This window comes from Lutjanus erythropterus, chromosome 24 (assembly GCF_056507025.1).
Source record: "Lutjanus erythropterus isolate fLutEry1 chromosome 24, fLutEry1.hap2, whole genome shotgun sequence".
NCBI classification, from domain to species: Eukaryota; Metazoa; Chordata; class Actinopteri; order Lutjaniformes; family Lutjanidae; genus Lutjanus; species Lutjanus erythropterus.
Genome location: NC_139340.1, coordinates 1,001,422 through 1,024,540, shown reverse-complemented (window position 1 = coordinate 1,024,540; position 23,119 = coordinate 1,001,422). Strand labels below are relative to the sequence as shown.

Here is a 23,119-nt window from a genome sequence, read left to right as displayed (position 1 = left end):
ATTCTTGTCCTACTAGACTTTGGTGTAAAACACAACAAGTCCACTAACAAAAATGAGTTCTGCGAACCCAAGACAATTACAGAGCAGTGGTGAGGTTTTATTTACAAAGAAAATAAGAAACCACTTGACAGTAACTAAACATAATTAAATTTACCAAACCTAGATTACCTTAACCCTTATGATGTCCTGGGGTCATTTTGGACCCCAAATGAAAACTTAATATTCTTAATATTCATAATATGCTTGTTTTTTCATCAAATGGTCTGAAAATAATGGGGGTTGTTTAATACTATGATCTTCACAACTAAAATAAATCTGAAGTAATTTGATTGAATTATGAGTGTTTTTTAAAATTTAGCAACATTCGTCATCCTCTAGGGTCCAAAAATACCCCACAGCACAAGGGGTGCAAAGGGGCAAATTGTCATGCCATACCGCCCCCCACGGCACACACACACACACACACACACACACACACAAAAAAAAAAAAAAAATCCTGATGGAAGTTTGACTTATACCAGTGTCTGATAATCCATCAATTTATTTGTCTTTGATCTTTACTATATCTGAAATTATTCAGAATATCAGTTTTGTGAAACTCAAAAAATATCTATTATTTCATATAAATAAGGTATGAATTACAAAAAAAAGTGTAAAATTTGTATTAATTGGTTGGTCTGAAGTTGAATAAAAAGATGAAACACAAATTTGTGTGACAATGTTATGTTTTGTGCTTTTTAGCAGTCAAACCAGTTGGGGTCCAAATTGACCCCAGAGGACAATGAATGTTACTCTGTCGGGAGGACATCATGAGGGTTAACAACAGGTAAACACACTGACATCCAACCTTCTAACATCCTAACATTAAGTGCTAAACAAGACCCCTCTATGAGCATCAATTTTGGCATTACCATTCCAGAAAGTTATATGTTCTATTACTAAAGTGAGAAGAAACACTTACACACATTGCAAAGATACATGAACAGATCAGAATAACAAATAACTTATTTATGCTTATAATTATTGTTCATTCTTTTGACCACAATAATGGTATAGTGAACACATCATACAGTGGACAACCACCTTTTTTGTCATTATAGAAACACATGAAACAAGCCAGAAATGGCTTCTTTAGGTTCAGTGCCAACTACATTTACAAGTACTTTATTATTATTATTGTTATTATTATTATTATTTTACTTCATGTAAAATGATTATTTACAGTTGAATTATTTACAATTCATGCTACAGATAATCTATAAATGGCTTATCTTCCCATAACTATTTGGTTCTCAAAATAATAAATCAACATATTTTTTCTTAGAAACTTCTAATGGTTTACAAAAAAGTTTACAATGGATTAACATTACAAATGAACAGAAAATTAATCATTCAAAACATTGTATTTATTTATTTACGCCTGTTATTGAGCTTTGAAAAACATTTTCTTGAAACAAATGAAACCACTGATTTTAGAAAATACCTGCAATGATTTTTAGTAAAAAATATAACTTTAAAGCCTGTTTTACAGACAAAATGTTGAAGATGTTTTGCAGAGAAACATTTGTGTATGCATATAGTTCTTGGTAATCACTTGGAGGTTTGATGCAGCAGCAGCAAAAAAAAACAAAAAACAAACAAACAAACAAAAGGACAAAATACACAAAAAACAACATAACTCAACAACAACATAAACTCAAATCCCAGGATAAACAAATCCAGTTTAAGAATGATTACAGCAACTAACTACACTCTCAATATACATATAGCATCTGAGTGCACATCAGCTGTTGAACTGTCTAATCAAAGTTTGTCTTAAGACGTGTGATTTGCCTAAAATAACACGGTATGAGCACTTTAAGAATCAACTTTTCATGTTTTGTGCACAGTTCAATAATTGTAATTCATAATTCAATGTCAGGAGGCTATTAAATAAGACATAAATTGTGTTACTGGGAGATAAATCAAGTAATTTAATTTATTAATCACATTGTAAGACCACAAATGTTGACCACAGTGCTGCACAGGTTACAAACATATATAAACAATTTAAAATCAATGAATACATATAATACCAAAAAGTGCTTACGGAAAATTACGAAATAATGTAAAGACAAACACTAACAGAATTAAAATTATCACATGGCTCCATCTTTGTTGTGTTTCATGCTTCACACTGTCGGAAGAAACTCAAGCCCACCAAGTGTCTCTGCAGCTTCATTTACTTCCACTGCTCTCACCAGTACACTTGTGTCTTTTGACGTGAGAGAGCTGAGTGAATCTTTTATCACAAACATTGCAACTAAATGGTTTTTCCCCTGTGTGGACAGACAAATGCCTACTAAGGTGCCCCTTTTGTACAAATGTTTTACCACAAACTACACAACTAAATGGCTTCTCCCCTGTGTGGACAGTCAAGTGTCGCCTCAGATTTCCACTTATTCCAAATTCTTTACCACAAAATGAGCAACTAAATGGTTTCTCCCCAGTATGCATTCTCATATGTGTGACCAAATTGTGTCTGAGACTGAAACTTGCTTTACAAACTGAGCATGTGTAAGGCTTTTCTCCTGTATGAACTCTTAAGTGAAAGGTCAAAGTTGACTTTCGTGCAAATCCTTCACCACAGAAAGAGCAAATGAAGGGCTTCTCCCCCGTGTGGGTTCTCATGTGTAACTCTAAATGTCCTCTCCATGGAAAAGTTTTTTTACAAACTGAGCAAGTGAACCCTTTTCCTTCTGTATGAAGTATCATATGATCCCTTAAGGAGTTCTTCCGGGGGTATGTTTTACCACAAACTGAGCAACTAAATGATTTCCCTCCTGTTTGGACTCCACTGTGTTTCTGAAGATGTCCCTTGTGGCCACAGCTTGTAGAACCTTCAGAGGAACTAAATGTTTTTCCACCTGACTGAGGTTCCCATGTCTCATCCCACTCACAACTACTGTCATCGGTCTCGGGTTCAGAAGAGTGTGACATCTTGTCCTCAGTTTCTGGTTGCAAATGATTATCTGGATGAAAGTTCTTGGCTGGTTCTGACCCCCCACAATTCTCTTCATTGACTTCTGTTTTCAAATGTTGTGCATTTCTGCTCTCAGTTTGGCTTTGGTCAAACTGTGAGGACTGTGGGCTCTCTTCATCATCTTCACTCTTCACAGGGACCAGAGTATATGTGAACTTAGTATCAGCTTCTTCCAGCCCTTGAAGCTGTTCTCCCTCCTGACTGGTCCAGAGTTCCTCCTGTTCCTTTTTAATGTGTGGCAGCTGTGGTGAGTCCTCCTGGTCCAGACAGGGGCTCCACTCCTGCTGCTCAGGGGAATCCTCTTCTTTACTCCTCAACGGCAGCTGGACATCTGTGGAGAATAATGAAATACATACGTGCATTTTTGAAAAATTTGGTTCCTGAGGAATGGCAAGGAAACTTTCAAATATTCAGACTGGCCCTGATCAACCTCGGCAAAAGAATAGGTCCACATGTGAAAGGAGACCCACGAAAAATTAGGGTGTCTGTGGATATACTATACTGTGATACTAGGATTGTCTGACAATAAAGTTGACCTTTACCTTTGTATAGCCAACATCACCAATAGACAGCGAACAGCTTTGACAGCTGTGAGAAGGAGATCATATTTACATTTGCTGCTATTTTAAGCAAAGTATGTAGGTTTATGGAGTATATATCTTTGCTCTCCTCTGCATTTTCTCCTTGAGTGTACATTAGCTGTCAGATCCCATAGGCCAGGGTTGCTAGGTCCCACGTACTGGGCTACTTTTGAAGTTGCCACGGTTAAAGATTTTGTCTGCTGGTTGGCCAGACCTATTTTGTATACAAATTAGATGAATAATATTTATTAATACATACCCATATGTTGAATAAAATTCTATGTTTATACCCAAATCCTATTATAAAGACTCCAGGCCAGATCAGCACATACTTGCATATATACACGTATTTACTGCAAGTATATGATTATAATATAGTGAAGTGACATGATAATGTGTTGCAATATGGTACTTGTCCAGGCAGGGAGGAAGAGAAGACAAACTGAAAAGACAAAGCAACTAGGGCTGGGGAGATCTGTCAACTTAATCAACATCATTGATTATGAAAATACATTGACCAGGTGCAGCAGTTTATAATGAAGCATCAATGCTTGATATGCAAAATAAGAGCATGGATTCATCTGGAGAACTTTACACCACGCATCATCTGAGGGTGAGAAGCCTGAGAGACACAAATGGCTAAAAATGTTACAGAATGTCTGTGATTAATTTCAGTCGGCAAATGACAAAGGGTACTTTCTTTATTCCATACTGATGCAAAAATACACAGCAAGTGATCATCTTACCTGCATATGACTGCAGTGATGAAATAACTTAGTCATAACCCATTTAAGTTTTAAGTAAATTTCTTTTTTAGACTTTTAGGTTCAGTGAAGAGATGACACAGTCATTAGTTATTAAATAACATTAATCATAGCTCCTTTAGAATTTGAGGTCCAGTATTATCTGATCAGGCATCTGACATGAACTCTATTAAATAGAGAGGAAATTACACTACCTTTAAAATATGCCACTATTATCATGATTCTAATGTTCTTTAATAGTCTGTTTTTTGCAATTATGATTGAATACAATATTGAAACATTAATGAGACAAGTTTTTGATATGTATTTTATCATTCATTCATTCATTTTCTGTAACTGCTTAGTCTGTAAGGGTCGCGGGGATATGTATTTTACTTAAATTAATTGTTAGAAAACTTAATATTTAAAAAATGTTAGATTAATTGATACATTAATATTATTGATAATATTAATAATTAATATAATGGTAATAATAATAATAATAATAATAATAATAATAATAATAATAATAATACATATTATTATTATTATTGTTTTGTCACTCAGACCTGACAACCCTGCCATAGGCCTGTTGGCCAGGGATCCATATTTGCACCATTTGCTTTTCTCACCAGCAAAACAACAATTATGGTAATCCTCTGACTATATGTCTGAAGCACAGAGAGGATATGTCTGACAACGTCAACTTATGTCCTTTATAAGGATCGTTATTATAAAGTGACTCTAATTTTACGATATCACTCTGTTGCCTCTGATAAGAGCTTCTTTAATGGGCATTTGCCTTTCGAACATACGTTCTACATTTCTGACGATGGACGATTGACAGCTGACAAACCACGGGTGACAGCAGCAAATCACAACTGTTACATATGCTATCCTCCAAAAATGGCGGTGCCGCCCCAGAATGCTTCACGAGTACCAATCTCTGTAACAATGAAAGTGAACTAACCTGCTCTGTGAGACCGGACTTTGGGGTTGAAATCAGCGTCCACATGTTGGCGTGACATTTTTTTTGACAAATCCACAGGAATCCTCCCTCCACACACACTGCCTTAAAAAGTTTGGTCACTCTGGTGTGCGTTGTGATGCTAAATTAGATCACATTCGCGTCTGTCTATTACCACCTAATACACTAAGCTAACTTCATTAGCTTCGTAGGACACCGGGGGTAATTCAGGTGTTAAACATTTTCAAACAGCACAGAGTCTATTCAGACAGTCATATCAAGACATTATGAGTCTATACAAAACACAGTTATCTATCAAAGCTACTCCGACCACCACTGTGACGCAAAGTCTCGTCACGGTCTATTTCCTACTAGCAAGCTACGCTAACGTCCTTTGGCATTCTTGGCTAACAGGAGATGAGTCAGGGGTGAAACATTACGAAACTTTACACAAACTCCACTAAACTACGTTATCTACACATACAGTCTCAGGCGGTTTACTCCTAACGTATGTTAAGATAATACTGAGCGCTATACGTTACGGAAAAAATAGCACATTAGCCACGGTGAGTGCGCTTGCTTCCGGAGCAACCTCTTTGCTGACTTTCAAAATAAAATAAAAAAGATTGTTAGGTGACCTTGCTTTAAGAAACGCAGAACACGATACATCAAAGTAAAAACAAAAAAAAAAAGTCACTAATACTTAGTAAACTAGTACACTAGTAAAAGCCAAACTGAACAGATGACCACCTTGAGGATACAACCTCTTCTTATGATTCTGCATAAGCCCCTCATGCAAAACAGACATTTCCTGACAACCTTATTGGGAATCATTTATTGTTCAGAGTTTTATTTGATTAAGTTGTTTTGACCAAATTAATAATAATAATTATTATTATTATTCACAAATTCAAAAGCAGTAAGCTAAACTTTTCAGAGCTGGTTGCCTATATCAAACAACACATTGCTTTGTGTACAAACAAAAAAGTTGTTAAAATTCATAACCTTTGTAAGCTTTACAAGATATTTATTTAAATCTTTTTTCTGCACCCGTTGGTCTCCCTGGCGTGTTTGTGATTGTAGACTGAAATACACAAGGTGTTGCAAACTTGTATATCTGGTTCAAATAAAGTTGATTCAAATAGGGGGGAAAATATTTTATTGACTAGTAACTGTATTTTATGACCACATTCCTTTGTTTTTTATTAACTAAAGTCATGTTTGATTGATTACAGTTGACTGTCATTACTTATTATTGTAGTTTTTGTTTTCAAACCACCCAAAGTCAGCAGCACATCCTGTTTGTCATGTTTAAGACTCAGCATCTCCTATTTTTTTCATGAATTTTTATTCTAGTTGTAATTTTAAGATACCTGGCTCATAATTAAGAAATTTGACAGTTTCCGTATATCAATGAGATCGGGCCTCATAATTATTTCTCGGGCTTATTTCTGTTACTTATGAGATGGGTATGATAATTAAGGCACAGTTTTCTCTTAATTATGCTCGACGCATCTTGAAATTATAAGGACTTTGTCATTAATTTAACTTTGAGATAATTATGAAATGAATTACATTTCATAATTAGCAGTGAATTACAAGATAATTCAATTTTTGTTCATTATCAAATACAACAGTGTTTGTGTCACTGCTACTATTAGCTAGATGAATATTTCTTTTAGAGACAGCAAAAGGGAGCTGATATTTTAAGATAGAGTCAGTAGGATGCTGCAGACCCTCCTGCATCACAGCCTGTCCCTTGACAGACACATCAGTGTTACCGTTCAGCACAAAATAAGAGCTCTGTATCAGCATCATGTTTCCTTTCCTTATAAATTCCAGTAACATGTGGATTCTCTGACTCTGTCTGCTCCACCACTTACTGAAGGATTGGTTATTTTTCTGTGTTATATCAGTGTCAAATGAATGTTGTCAGACAGCAGTGTGAGGCAGAGGAAGCAGCTGTCATCAGCAGCTTGATATAGTTCTACTATCAGTCCACTAGATGGCATCATAAAGCTGCAGTGAAGTGAACAGCAGCCCAGCACACACACACTGCAAGGACCATTTACATTCACTGCCACACACAGTGATTGAATTTGGCAATGATTAATATTTTTGCAACTTCCCACCACTCAACATCTCATAAATAAGCCGCACACCAACATGGGTCAGCAGTGGGAGCTGCACCAGTGGCTGAGACACACAGCTCCTGCTGCTGATTGAGATACTTTAAAATGCCCAGAGATCCATCCTTAAAATCACTCCTTCCGAGTCATAGCTCAGTCAAATCTGCACACACAGACATGAAACATGTTTTTCAGTGTGATCTCCTCTTCTGAGAGTATCATTATCATATCATATTATTCAACACTCCTTATAACTGCAGGACTTGCCTGAGAATCACCGTATTTCTCTTTTTGTTTTCTGCGTATCAGAGTAATCCAGTTTGTTTGTTTGTACATCCATGGATACACTGCAAACATGAACTGTTAATAGCTAATTCAGAATAGTTTTATTGGAGAGAATTTAAAAAAAATACTTGGCTAAAAAGAATATTTATGAACATGGTCCTTATATTCTTAAAACACTGACACTCTGCTCTCCATTAATATACACGTATATGTCTTGAAAACATGTGGACATACATATATGTATGTATGTGTATACATATGTACATCTATAGGAATGCAAGAGGTGCAGATTTGTTAGTGGCTGTTCCCTCTGTATCGATAGGTGGCGAGACCTACGATCATCTGGTGCTGACACTATTCATCAGATACTTTGATTTACTTCCTTAGAGCTTTTGCTCTTTCATTTGGAAATCAGCCTTCAAAACTAAACTTAAAAAAATAAATGATGCAAATTAAAAATAAACAAATAAAAATATGCACTAAAACCTGTTCGATTTCCGACGTGTTTCTTATTTCCAATTGACTGTAAACTATAAATAAACACACTATAAAGTGAAATTATTTATTTTAAAGATCATAATGGTTTGTAACATATTGAAAATAACGTTCCAAATATTATTAGTTTAAAAAATATTTTCGTAATTTAAATCCTATAATATAATACAACTGTGGAACTGAAGAACATGCCATTACACATTATTTTGCACAAGTCTGTAGGGACTCAAATGAGGGTTTGTAGATTCTGTTCTTACCAAAGGACAAATCTGGCTTGAGAAAACATTGGTGAATGCCAGAATCTTAGTAAAAACTGCATAAGTGAGTTTAAAGAAGACATTTCTTCTTAAGAATGGTTGGTGAATAAGATCCATTGTTGGACTGATGATAGACAGTTAAAATCAATAAAGCAAAACCAAGTGTACTGTCTTTTTATTTCTTCTTCCTTATCAATTCCACATAAGATCCACAAAACCTCCAAGTCCACTAATACCCTGAGTTACTGAACATCAGCATGTTTGCATAATCACAAACATTTCCTATAAGTTTTTTCATCCATCTGTTTATTATCTTGGCTGAAAAGATGAAGCACAACTTACTTGGAGTATCACATTTCTGAACTGGTCAGCCTAAACCAAGTCTTGCCCTTAGTATTCCCATCCTGCTGGAAGAACTTGGCTCAATAAGCATCTCTGCACCTTCATTTACTTGCACTGCACTCGCCAGCACAAATGTGTTTTTTTTAATTATTAGGCCAAGTGATGTAATTATTTTATCACAAACACTCCAACTTAATGGTGTCTCCCCAGCATGCCTTCTCATGTATGGGACAACTGCTACTGTGACAGAAACTTGATTTATAAACTCAGCATTAGGGATGTAATGTTACATCATGAGACAGTTAAAAATCAATACAAATGTGTGACGACTGAAATAAGTTGAGATGAAAAATGAATCACAATGGCATTTTTAAAGAGCAGAGTGTGTAAGACTGCATGAGACTGGTCCAACCCGGAGAGAAAACAGTTATGTGTGCTTCTGACAGAGCTGGTTGGATATACCGTGCATAATTTTGCGCACTCCAAACTTCAAAAACACTTTCAAATTCTGTTTTCTGCACCCACAGTAGCGTTAACAGGAGGGAGGAGTAAGGATGGGAGGAGATGAGGATAATATATTGCACACGCTTTCACTCCTCCAACCAGGAGATCTGTCTCCTTGCTTTGCAAATCTTTTCTCTTTCCTCCTGGTAAATCCGCCGTCATGCTGCCATGTCGTGCGCTCCTGGCATACCTGCTTCACCTGATAGGTGTATCCTGCTTTGTGCTGGTGGTGCAAGGGGCGGGGCAGGACAGGGCAGGATACCCCTGCACCCCGGCGCAACACAGCAAAAGTGGATGTGGAGACACCTTGAATAAATTAAATCCATTGCGCCTCACACTTTCGACTTGCGCTTTAGGTCAACGTAACATAGGGCCCCCTGTGTTCAAAAATGAAGAGGGCGAGAAGATCACAGACAAGACTCAGTGTGCAAATATTGCAAGAAGACGATGTCCTACACAAGGAGCACAACCAACATAATGCAGCATGTCACCTGGAAACATAGTGAGAAGCTCAAGTCAGCACTGCCTGAGCAAAGACACTGTTAAAAGGACAATCCATGATTTCATTTATTTCTATTATTCATTTAGTTATATTGATGTGGGATTTGGTTTAAAAATTTTCAATTTCAGAATTTCAGTTGCACTTTTAAGAAGAGGACCTATGGGTTGCGTTGCAGTTTACCTCAGAAATAAACTGGGATTCTTTTTAATTTGTTAAATGTAAGAGAAAAAATGTAGTTTTTATATATATATGTATTTTTAAATATACATTCATTACATAGTTTGTTTTGCAGCAACACCCTACCTCAGACATGTGTTTTTTAATGAGAAATAATTACAGGAGTATTTTTCAGTCATAATTTGTCTGCAATCTCATTCTGTTAAAAATAAATCATGAAAAAAAAATCGCACTGTGAAGCCAGTATCAGAAACCGTATTGAATCATGGGTTAAATGTATCATTACATCCCTACTCAGCATGTTAAACGTTTTTCTCTAGTGCGCATTCTAAAGCATCAAGGTCAAAGCTACACTTTGGGTGAATCTTTTATCACGTACAGAGGCTTTGTTCCTTGTGAACAGTCACGTGTCTTGTCAGATGTTCCTTTCGTGTCAATCTTATACCACAGATGGAGCAACTGAAGGGTTTCTCCCCTGTGTGGACTGTTGAGTGCCGTCTCATGTGTTCCTTTCGTGTGAATTTTAAACCACAAATAGAACAACTGAAGGGTTTCTCCCCTGTGTGGGTTCTCATGTGCCTCACAACATCTCTGCTCAACTGAAACTTTTTTTTACAAACTGAGCAGCTGAACCGTTTTCCATCTGAATGAAGTCTTATATGATCCCTTAAGGAGTTCTTCCGGTGGTATCTTCTTCCACAAAATGAGCAACTAAATGGTTTCTCTGCTGTTTGGATTCCATTGTGTTTCTGAAGATGTCCCTTGTGGTCAAATCCCGTAGAACATTTATTAGAGCTATCTGATGTTTTTGCAGTACTACATTCCATATCATTTACAGATACCTCATTGTTTTGCAGGGGGTTTAAACCTGACAGAGGGTCCCTGGTCTCCTTCCAATTGCAACTACTATGATCAGTCTCAGTTTTAGAGTGTGCCATCTTGTCACAAGTAGCTGGTTGAATATGACTATCTGGATTAAAGTTCCTGGCTGGTTCTGAACCTCCACAATCCTCCCCATCAGCTTCTGTTTTCATCTGTTCAGTTTGTCTTTGATTAGGCTGTGAGAACAGTTTATCTTGACCATCTTCATCACTCTTCACAGGGACAGGAGTGAATGTGAACTTGGTGATATCAGCCTCTTCAAGCCCTTGAGGCTGCTCTCCCTCCTGACAGGTCCAGGGTTCCTCCTGTTCCTCTTTAACGTGTGGCAGTTCTGGTGGGTCCTCCTGATCCAGACAGGGGCTCAACTCCTGCTGCTCAGGGGAATCCTCTTCTATGGAGACAACTGAAATACATAAACACCTTTTAGAAAACTGCAATTTTGGAGTCTGCTGAGTGCACAGTTCAGTCAGAGACTGAGCTGAACACAAACACACACAGCCTTGATCCTATATGGAGGTGGTGCCTTGATATTCACTTCTGTTCACATTTTGGAGAAGTTTCTGAGATGGGCTGGGATATATCAGACCTATCACTTGAGTCTCTCTGAAAGCAACAGTTAAAAGTACTTACAGATGAGTGGAATGGATTGTTTTGTCCCTGATCTAAATTGAGTCTCCAGAACAGCACACAGGTTTTAAGAATATGCCTGGGTAACCTTATTATCTTCAATAACAAACATTTAAACTTATTAAATGGATTGTATAAATTTTTTCTTGTGTTCTCAAAAAAAGGAAACCATTGAACTACGTGGCTTACACATGATAGAAGCACAAATAGCAAGGAAAAATGACAAAGTCAAAAAAATCTGATCAAGTCAACAAAATCAGGCTGTTGAAACTACAGATGCACCGATCGACCGGCCAGCGACCGGAACTGAACGGTTTTCAGCGTGACTGGCCCTGACCGGTGACTGGCCGGTCAGCGTCACATATCTGATTCTGTGCCCGTCATTGTCACATACATGTTCTGCACGACGGTCACATCATGCGCACAGCAGACAAACTGACCCTGATATCAACACAGCGCTGATGACAGCCATAACACCATTCCTGATGGATGGATGGATGGATAGATGCATAAATAAGTAAACGAATGAATAAATGAATAAAAACAGTGTTCCATTGCTAAAATAAAAAAATGTGAACACAAATAAGTGTTAACTGTTTATTCAGGGTCCAAATGCTCTGTAATCTTGGTAATGGGGTCCTTTGGCGAGAGGGTCCTACAATGACCCCAGCGACGGACCACGCTCATTCCAACCCAGGCACCCCCCCCACAAAGCAAAAAAACTAGGGGAAACACTGGAAGTCTGATGTAGACTTTCAAAATTAAAGCCCTGACAAAAGTCCAATATTTTCAGCATGTCTACCTAAATTTAGATTGATATTTAAAGGAAACTACCTGTTTCCACAGACAAATTTCAATGTAGAATGATAGTACACTACCTCACAGAGTCTCACACACAATTTCATAGAAGTCTGACGTAGACTTTCAAAATTAAAGCCATCTAAGATGTAGGGGTGGTGAAAAAAATCGATTATTAATTAATCGCGATTATGTTATGGACGAGTATGAATCGATTATTAAATTTTCAAAAATCGATTATTTTTTGCATTGTTTTATTTTGTAAAAATGTTATCCCGCAGTCAACGGAAGTTGAACATCACACGAGCGCGCCCAGTTCCAATTCACAAAGTGCATGCAGCAGCCAGAGCGAGTGAGCCGTACGAGCAGGTTTAAAATGGACGAAAAACAACCAGCAACGAGCAACCAACTAGAGCTGCAACAGATCGCAGTTGATCCGTGTCCCATATGGATCGCCCTCTACAGTTCGGCACGCGTGTGATCCGCGGACCACATGTGAGCATCATAGTTTTACTGTCACTGTTACTTTTGTATAAGTTATAATACCAGACATCTCAATGCAGACAGATGCTGCTGTGTGCAGCACGTCAGTGTGTCTACTGATTGATTGATTGATCATGACTTCTAACCAATCAGATGTGCTGTGCTGTGGGCGGGACATTGAACCACACTACAGAGCGTACAATAGCGTGCAATAACTTTGTGGTGTATTTTGGGTTACTGTTGTCAAATGGAAAATCAACAATCGCTAATCGAGAATCGTTAATAATCGAAAATCGGTTGGTAATCGAATCGGGACCTCAGTAATCGTAATTGAATCGGATCGAGAAATCAGACAGATTAACCACCCCTACTAAGATGTCATATTTTTCCTGTTTTTGCTGCCAAATTAGACTGATATTCTAGTTTTAGTCTCAATTTACCATTTTTTATTAATAGTACTGCAAGATAATGTTCTCATTGCTTTACAGTGTTTTCTCAGCATCAGTCTATCTTCGTGCTCGTAAACTGCTTCTATTTCTGATCGTATTTATTCTTCCTATATGGATTTGTTCACTTGCTTTCACTGATATTGTGTGCATGACTGCTCGCCTCTTCAGTAGAGAAGTTGTCTTTTGCATTTTACATTGTGTCCTGTGTTTCTCTCTGCACCCGAATCTTGGATTGCTCAAGAAACTTTACACAACTGTAATTTCTTATTCATTTATGAGATGTTTCCTTTTTTTTTTTCCATTAACATTGACAGGTTTACAGTCATTTACAGATCTGACATAAGTAAACCAATGACAGTAAATATAAAAACAAGCAAGGAAAAAAAAGGTAAAGAAAAACATTACAGGAATGTACAGACACAGTCAGGACACATTGCATTTAAGGTGATACATCTACTGTTTCCATGCCAGACCACAGAGCCCTGCAGTTATCATTTGTAAACAATCAGGTCCCAAATAAGCTATGAAAGGACTCCATACTTTGTAAAGCTGAAAAGGTTCCTCTCTTAAATAAAAGCTGAATGCTTCTAATGGCATGAATACTAACACACTTTTTATCCACTGAGTGATGCTAGGAGGTTCCTCTGACACCCACTTAAAAAAAAACACATCTTCTAGCACAGAAAAGAAGGATTTTCGGGAGTTTTAGTGGATTTTGAAGAATATTTGGAGGATTATGTATACCAAGAATGCATGATAAGGGGGAAATGTTTATTGTTCGACCAAGTATATCATTGATTTCTTTAAGAACAGCGTGGATATAGAGTATATATCCATCCACAAATCCACTCTTGAAAATCCTTCTTTAGTGGATAAAAAGTGTGTTAGTATTCATACCATTAGAAGCAATCCAAGATTCGGGTGCAGAGAGAAACACGGGACACAATGTAAAATGCAAAAGACAACTTCTCTACTGAAGAGGCGAGCAGTCATGCACACAATATCAGTGAAAGCAAGTGAACGAATCCATATAGGAAGAATAAATACGATCAGAAATAGAAGCAGATTACGAACACGAAGATAGACTGATGCTGAGATAATCTTGCAGTACCATTAATAAAAATTACTAAATTGAGACTAAAACTAGAATATCAGTCTAATTTGGCAGCAAAAACAGGAAAAATATGACATCTTAGACGGCTTTAATTTTGAAAGTCTACATCAGACTTCCAGCACTGCTTTGTTTACAAGCAAACATAAGAGAAATGTAAGAAAACATTTATGCATGAAGCTCTGAGGTGGTGTACTATCATTCTGAATCATAACCGGTCTGTGGAAACAGGTAGTTTCCTTTTAATTTCTTAATTTAGGTATAAATACTGAAAATATTGGACTTTTCTCAGGGCTTTAATTTTGGTGGTGCCTGTATGGTAACTGATCTTTTTGTAATAAACCTATTTTATACAAGTAAACCAGTGCCAGCAAGGTTCCTTCATCATCTACACATCATCAATGCTGAGAAACAACAGGAAACAGGTAGTTTCCTTTTAATTTCAATCTGAATTTAGGTAGAAATACTGAAAATATTGGACTTTTCTCAGGGCTTTCATTTTGAAGACTTCCATGAAATTTTGTGAGTGACCCTCTGAGGTGGTGTACTATCATTCTGTATTGAGGTAGTTTCCTGTTGATATCAAATCGACTGAATAATGGAAATACTTTTATATTAATGGCATGATTCTATTTCCTTTTTTTATTATTATTATTATTGTTTTGCTTAAATATTTAATACATGAATTGATTGAAGAATTAATTGATTGATTCATATACACACCGACAGGCAGACTGACTGATTGAATAGATGTGAGATCGCGCCCAAAAAAGGTTACCTTTATTGAAATCAGTCCTTAATGTTCCCTTACCGTAATGCCTAGTGTATATGTGCACCACAAAACAAGTGAGGGCTAGAATGACCGTGATTTTCGAAGTGGAGACTGGCTCGACTGCAGTTAATTACAGAACATTTTTCTCATAATACTTACTTTTACGTAAGGTTTTGAGTACATGGTTTTACTTGTATTGGAGTATTTTCACTGTGTGGTATTAGTACTTTTACTTTGGTGAAGAATTTCATAAGGTTTTCCACGTTGGTGAAAAAACGGACAGAAAGACAGGAAAAAACACACTGAAAAAAAGAAAGAACAATGAAAGAACAAACCTGCCCTGCGTAACCGGACTTGAGGATTGAAAACAGCGTGCAGCAGTTTGCGTTGTCGCCAGAGTTCCTCCTCGTACTCTGCGAAGGTTGTTTCAATAAGCTCAAATATCTCCTCAGCAGCTGCATTTAGTCGCTGGCTGACAACATCTCTGAGTTTTTGGACTTTAGACATTGTAACAAACGACGAATCTAACGACGCTACTCCGATGAACACTGTAAGTAATGTCTCCGCTATTTCCTTCTTCTTCTTCTTCTTCTTCTACCATTCCTTCTGCTTTTTCTTCTTCTTCTTTTTGGATTTTGACGGCGGCAACCAGCGTATTAGGTGCATTACCGCCACCTTCTGTTCCGGAGTGTGAATCATTAGATGAGATTAAAATTCTATTACGTAAACCAGTCCTTCTAATAAATGCAAAGAAAATTCTAGTGCTTTGCCCACTTGGCAGTTTCATCAGAGTTTTAACATTAATTTCATGTATTCCAGTCTGTCTTAATTCGTCCTTAATTTGCTGTCTTTCCTGGCTGTACTTGGTGCATTCTGTGATTACATGGACTATTGATTCCTCTGAATGACAGTGTTCACATAAACCAGTTGGGCGTTTTTCCTATTTTGTTTAGTGTACTATTTAAATTTGAATGACCTAATTTAATCCCATTGCAGATTACCTCCTCCCTCCTTGTCCTTCCTATATTCCTGTCTGCTGACTTTATATTACTGATAAAACTATATAAAAATCCCCCCCTTGTTTCATTGTTCCACCTCCCCTGCCATTCTTCCACTGATTTATTCCAGATTATTGCCTTGACCTCTGACTTACTTTTGTATATTTATGACATCCTTTTATAGTGCTTGTTTAGCTAGTTTATCCACCCTCTCATTACCTTTTGAACTTACATGTGTTTGAAACCCACATAAATTCGATATGCATACCTTGTCGTGCGACTCTGGTGTGTACTTGTAAAATTTTGAACAGGATATCTTGATGGCTGCAGATGAAAGATGTCATGCTGCTGAGGACTGAAACAGAATCAGAGCAGATTAGAGTATTTCCTGGTTTGTTTTCTTCTACCCATTGTAATGCCCAAAGCACTGCCAACAACTCTACAGTGTAAACTCCTAAACAGTCTGAGGCACGCTTTACTAGAGAGACATTTCTGCATGGAACTCAGAAAACAGCCCTTGTTGTTTGCTGTTCTGGATCTTTAGACCCATCTGTATATATCATCATATATCTGGCCAACACGAGCTGAGAATGCTGACAATTAATCTATTTTCCCTCTCTCTGCCTTCCTGAGCTCTAGCAGGTATAGGTCAACTTGTGGTGTTATAAGCATCCATGGTTTAATTTCTGGAGTTACCACTGTTGGGCTTATCTTGAGATCTATCACCCCCATATGCATATTGGGATACGTGCATATTGGTTGCCAACCCATCTGAAGCTAGCCCTCTGTCCTCTGCCTTGTTCCCACCATTCCTGTGTCACTACCTTTGTGGGGTGTTGCTCTTGTTGCCCCTTGAGGCTAGCCCAGTAGTTGATCATCAACCACTTCCTCCTAATGTCCAGTGGCATCTCTTTCCCCAGAACTTGCAGGGCTGGGATCGGGCTTGTTCTTACTGTTCCACAACACTGCCTCAGAGCTTGAGCTTGAATTTTATTCAGTTTCTCTAGCAGGCTTTTTGAGGCTGAACCATAAACCACACTTCCATAATCAAACACTGACCAGATCATTGTCACATAGATGCCTTTTAACCAGTGTCAGGTCCAGAACAGATTCCTGTCCTGTGCACACATCTACCCTAGTACCTCTCCCATCATTCAAACACACCAACTCTTTTTCCTCTAAGAGAACTTCTATTGTTTGGCCATTAATATCTAGGTGCCCTTTATCTCCATCTTCCTTTTCAGTACTTCACATCTCCTGAGGGTGGCACTGTGGGCCTGTCCACAGTTGCAACACTTTGACTGCACTCCCTCACCACACTTGCCATACTTGTGATTCCCTCCACAATATGCATGTCTCAGAATGTAGTCTCTCATAATGTACCTCATCAGCCCCAACGTCACCCTCTTTGGATTAACATCACCCTTGAAACTCAGTCATTACAGTTTCAGTGTCTTTCGTGGTCCCATTCACATTAGACTTCATCCTCTGAACACTTAATATCATGCCCCCTTTCAAATTAATTAATTAATTTAATCTCCTCTACACCTATGTCAAGGGATACACCAGTGATGAAGCCTCTACATCCCCTGGCCCTACCTGTCCCTCCAACTCTGCTTGTACTGACCACTTTAATCCCCCTGATCTCTTTAAGCTTGAGGGCCTTACTTGCCTGCTCCTCCTTGTTGCATCCAATCAAAAGGTTACCGTCAGGCAGTACCTTAGCAAAATCAATGTTTTCAATAGCTCTATTTAGCATTTTTGTTAATTTTAGTGGATTAACCCTACTCACTCCAGACTGGTCACCAAATCTTTCAATGCATTTTATATTTTCTTGATTCTGCCTTCCGAATTACACCTTTCCTTTCACTCCCCCTCCAATTGCTCCTTACATATTTCCATCTTTGCCCTGAGGATCCTCTGCTTTCTCTTTCACTTCCCACTTCCATACTCCCATCACTGTCTCCCCATTCAAACTCTTTCTTTGATCCATAGAGCAGTTGTGCCTCACTGCCGTTCCTTTACTACCAGACGAGGACGCAGCCATCCCTCCAAAATCCTCTAAAACAGAGGCTTCAACAGCAATCTCAGGTTTGTTCTTAAATTTGAATTTCCCCCACTCTCTTTCTGTTGCAGGAAGGAAGTGTTTCCACTATTTCCTGCTAGCAAGCTACACTAACTTCCTTAAGCATTCTTGGCAAGCAGAAGATTAGTCTTGGCTGAAATATCCCTGAAGTTTACACAAAGTCAGCTTAGACAAGTTTGCCCACGCATACATCCTCTGATTTCACTCTGATTTCAATTGCAATTTATGGTAATGCATAACAATATGCAATGGAAAAAAATAATAAGAAAGTGGAAAGTAGACGAGATCAGGCGGCTGCAGCAGGAGGTGGAGACAAAAAGCTGAAATGAAGTCGGACAGTTTCCAGCAGACTTCAGAGAGTATACAGGGAGAGACACTAACATCCTGTAGGTTATCTGAAGTTTGCAGAAGTTTGCAGAACACGTTCATAGCTGAAGCAATAAAGTGTGTTCTTGATCGCTGATTAAAGTAGAAACAGAGATCCTCTTCTGTTACGTGGAACATTTGTTCTTTTATCTGCCTTGTAAAGCACTTTGAAACTGCTCTTCTGATAAGTCATATAGAAAAAAAACAGTCAGTCAGATACAAATCTAACCGGCATGCATTGTGCAGTGTTCACCACCGATTGATTCTGCGCAGGCCTGGCTCATCTCGAACGCACCTATTAGCTACAGCAAGTACACTTCCTTTCAGTAACACCTCTTTTTCTAGGTTTATTGGTGGTTGGCAAACAATGAATTGGTGCATTACTGCCACCAACAGGTATAGTGTGTGGATGGAATTTAAATTTTTACACTTATCATATTTGTCAGTCTAAGGTAATGAAATATTAATTTATACTCACTTCTTGAGTGTTTTAATTAGGGCTGGGCGGTATGACCCAAAATTCATATCACGGTATAAATTGAATCCCTTCACGGTAACGGTATATATCGCGGTATGAATGTCGAGGTGTAAAACTTATAATGGAAGTGTTTCTTAATGGGTTTTGTAGTCCCTTAGCAAAACTAAACTGATTTGACAAAAAAAAAAAAAAAAAAAGCAAAGATATAATGTAATTTTTTGAGCATTTATTGTGCAGAAGAACAACAGAAGTAAGGATAGTGCCTCAGAAGTACAAAAATTCTTACAAAAATAAAGTGGATATTGTAAACAGTACTTAAGAGAGGTTTTCTATGAGGCAAATGGCAAAAACAGTGAAAAGGTTCTGTAATCCTGGAAAAATCTGTAAAACATACCTAAGCAAAGAATGTGAGTATTTTTTCCATCACAGCAGGTCAGTGATCAGTGTTTCAGTAACTCTCTGTGGATCAATGAATAGTGTTTTATTTATGGCGGCCCGCCACATTAAAAACATCTGCACCACGACATGATTTTCTATTTTTGGAATTGCGCATTTGCACAACTCTCGCGAGATTTGTGTCCGTTATTTTGTACTAAAATGATCAAAGTCGCGCGATCTTTCGCGGGTCTAGGGTTCCCTTCTAGACACGACCCTCTCTGTCTCTCTGTCAAACTAATGACAGCAGACTGTCTGTAAACAGCACGATGTTACACTCTGCAGTGTTTCACACAAAGACTTTATTTGTGTGGACACACAGGTTTGGTTTGTGACCTTTTTTGGTATTTTTATTTTTTAATCAGTTCGAGAGGACGACGGTATCAGTGATTGATTAGTGATCAGTCTGCCCTCCTCTCCTCCCTCACCTGTTCACTCTGCTGTGAGAAGATCTGAAAGTTTCTCACAGAGAAACACAGACTCTCCTGTTTTACATATAGGCCTCCTTATACAGTTGTTTAATTTTATAAGTGCATCTGGTTGGTGTCGATGTCATTAAGCATCACGTTAGTTTCTGTTGTAATAAACTCGTCATTAACAACAGTCTCCTCCACGCGCAGCTTCTCTGCAGTTGGTCTGTGTGTTTCCTGATCAGATAAACCAGCAGCGGAAAGACTAGAATAGTTGCGCCAGTTAAAGTAGAAGCGTCCCGTAAAAAAAATAAATCTATTAATAATTTATTGGTTATAGGTCCGGGTCCGTATAGGACGGCATCTGGGTCTTTGTTGGCGGTCACAGTTACTCCACACATCTTGCAGATGACAATATTCTGCTCAACATCCAACTTTTTAAACCTGAACCACGTCCAAATCACGGATGTAGCACCGTTTTTTTTAACAGCCCCTCCCTCTCCGCCATTTTCACACAGAGGCAGGTGCGATGACGTCATCGACGGTATGACGGGAGAGTGCAAATCTCTACCTTGGCCAAATTTATACCGTTTCTACCGTCATACCGTATATACCGCGCAGCCCAATTTTTTCATAGAATTTCTATTAAATCGAAGCATTCCACACATTAAAGAGGAACAGGAGGAACTCTGGACCTGTCAGGAGGTAGAACAAGTATCTTTTAGCTTTTCTTTCAGATTCTTCTTCATACCTCTGATAGCACAACATTCCCTATTGTTCCTGCCCATAGTAGTCACACCTGCCTGTATTATGTCTATCTATTTTAAATAGTTGGCTGTTTAGTCAAAACCTAAGTCTTGATATAACTGACTAATCTCTCCTGTTCTTTCCTGCACACCTCATTTCTCAAACTTTTTTTTTTTCTCACATTTCAATCTGTATGTCATTTAAAATACATCTTTGTATAATCTTAAAGCCTGACACTGAATGTTGTCTAACTTTTAAGAGTTGTGCTTGCTGGTGATAAAAGTAAGCAAAATTATTTACAGCCCATAGGCCTGTCTCTTTGTTAAACATTACGAATAGTGGAAATATCCAGATCTTTGCATAAGATAAGTAGGATATAAGATATAGTAAGCAAGTAAGCAGTACTATAGCATAATGTTAGTGAAATGTATTTATTTTTAGACATATTAATGTATGTATGAATACAGACAACTGTTAAAGTCATAGTTCACCCAAAATCAGTCCTTATCATTAATCACAGGAAAATAGCATTGCAGAATCTCCCAAACAATGCAAGTGAATGGTGACCATTTTTTAAAAGTAAAAAACTACAGGGCAATATATATATATTTTTTTTATGTTTTTTTGGTTGTTTTTCCACTTGGAAACTGTTCACCATTCAATCAGAATGATGGTAGGAACAGAAACCCCCAGTTTGAGAGGATTTTGTCATAAGAAATCCTTTTTTATTTTAAGGTTTGGAGATAACAAAGTCTTCATAGTCAATAAATGATCGAAGATCACTATAAATATAAAAAATCAAATCAGCCAGCCATATTTCTTCCGTTCTTGTTTCAACTTCCAAAAACATTTGAAAACCATTGTTCTCATGTACACTAATTTATGTGATGGTATCATATTAATCTAACAAATCTTTACTGTATGACTTGCTGCAACTAGTCTCACCCATATGTCCCTTAGCCTTGGATTGTTTTGCACTCAGTATTGGCGTACACTGATTATTATATAGATTGATTGATTATAACTATACATAAAAAAAAAAAACTTGAATTAAGAAGAAGGAATAAATAAGCATGTTGCCTATAAAACAAAACAAAACAAACAAAAAATAAACCCGTCAGTTTAATCTTTCAGTACCCTGATGTCATTTAGTGTACACTGTGTACTTTTAAATACTTAATTACTTCATGCTGATTGATCACAACAACAAGGTAGGAGAGATGAGCTGCAGAGAGGAGGGAGGGAGGAGGAGCGAGTGTGTGAAGTATAGATTGATATAAAAACTTTATTGATCATGAATCCTGATGTTACTGTACAGTTCTGTGCTTTAAACACTACAGATAAAAAATATTGGTCTCTGTAAAGTCCAAAGTGACAGATGCTTTTTTCCTCCACAAAACGTGTGTCACTGCGCTGCATTATTGTAAGTCACAATGAAGAGTCCACACTGTCTCTCCTCTTCATCTCCTCTGTGTGTGTTGATGTAGTTTGCAGTTTCTGCTGTGGTCTAAAACAACCTCACTGATGTAAACTGTCAAAGTGACACTGATGTAAATGCCTTAATACAAAAACACTGTTTCATCATTATATAGACTGAGCTGAATAAAGGTGAGGATTTTTCTCCTCGGAGGACAATATTTTATTAAAGAAAGCTTGTGCTTGTTACAGAGTGTCTGGACCTATTTCTGCTTTTACATCAATCCCATTTGAGAGGAGCTACTGTGATTGGTTTCCTTCTGTGAGGAACACAGCATGTGACCAATTGCATTTTAGAAAAGAAAAAACAGCAACAGCTGACTTCAAAACTTAGTCAAAAAGTAACAACAACTTTCCTAGAAATGTAGTGGAGTCAAAAGTACAACATTTGTCTTTGAAATGTAGTGGAGTGAAAGTCAGAAGTTTCCAAAAAAACAAATACTCAAGTAAAGTACAGATACTCAAGTGAATGTACTTCACTACTGTCCACCACTGCATTTATGTGACTATGCTTGTGTCTAGATTGGGAATCCCTGAGTTGATTTACCAAGTTAACCAGCTTCATGTGACCACTTATTCTTGATTGCCTTCTTAAGGTTTAGTAAAGCCCGATCTTTCAAAGACACCCTGGGTATGTTGAACCTGCTTCGTAGTACAGGCCCCTGGTTGATTACTCTGAGTAGTTATTTGTACAAAGTCATCCTGATGTCAGAGTCATATGTAAATCTGTACTTTGTTTCCAAATCAGCAAATAAAGAATTTAAGTACCAGAGATTCAGTATACAGTTGAAATACACAAAAATGCCTCAGTTTCAAATCAACAACTGATTCTTTTGTTTGTTACCCTTTCTTTGGCTTTGAACCATTAAGATCTATTCAACTACTTTTGTGTCTGAATGGGGCATCCTTACATGAGTAACTCAGAAACTCAATTCTCAATATTTGTATGCAACATTAGGTAGGTGACTAAATTACAACTTAAACTTGACATTACATA

General features: G+C 37.7%; 2 protein-coding genes across 2 annotated transcripts; both read right to left on the bottom strand.

Moving 5' to 3' along the window:
• Positions 1-2,173: 2,173 nt before the first annotated feature.
• On the bottom strand, positions 2,174-5,900 carry LOC146304465 (uncharacterized). Its single transcript, XM_084713552.1, has 2 exons — positions 5,317-5,900; positions 2,174-3,353 (listed from the first exon to the last, which is right to left on the bottom strand). Exons 1-2 carry the CDS (start codon positions 5,372-5,374, stop codon positions 2,218-2,220), a joined length of 1,194 nt encoding a protein of 397 aa, XP_084569678.1. The 5' UTR covers positions 5,375-5,900; the 3' UTR covers positions 2,174-2,217.
• Positions 5,901-10,235: 4,335 nt separating this feature from the next.
• Positions 10,236-15,720, bottom strand: LOC146304464 (uncharacterized). Its single transcript, XM_084713555.1, has 2 exons — positions 15,462-15,720; positions 10,236-11,289 (listed from the first exon to the last, which is right to left on the bottom strand). Exons 1-2 carry the CDS (start codon positions 15,631-15,633, stop codon positions 10,376-10,378), a joined length of 1,086 nt encoding a protein of 361 aa, XP_084569681.1. The 5' UTR covers positions 15,634-15,720; the 3' UTR covers positions 10,236-10,375.
• Between the last annotated feature and the right edge of the window lie 7,399 nt (positions 15,721-23,119).

What these genes read in the sequence shown, in the direction of transcription:
- LOC146304464 (XM_084713555.1), bottom strand. Translation starts at nt 15,633, where the DNA reads ATGTCTAAAGTCCAAAAACTCAGAGATGTTGTCAGCCAGCGACTAAAT. An exon ending in AGTCCGGTTACGCAGGGCAG is followed by an intron (nt 11,290 to 15,461) that starts GTTTGTTCTTTC and finishes TATGTATTTCAG; the next exon opens with TTGTCTCCATAGAAGAGGAT.
- LOC146304465 (XM_084713552.1), bottom strand. Translation starts at nt 5,374, where the DNA reads ATGTCACGCCAACATGTGGACGCTGATTTCAACCCCAAAGTCCGGTCT. An exon ending in AGTCCGGTCTCACAGAGCAG is followed by an intron (nt 3,354 to 5,316) that starts GTTAGTTCACTT and finishes TATTCTCCACAG; the next exon opens with ATGTCCAGCTGCCGTTGAGG.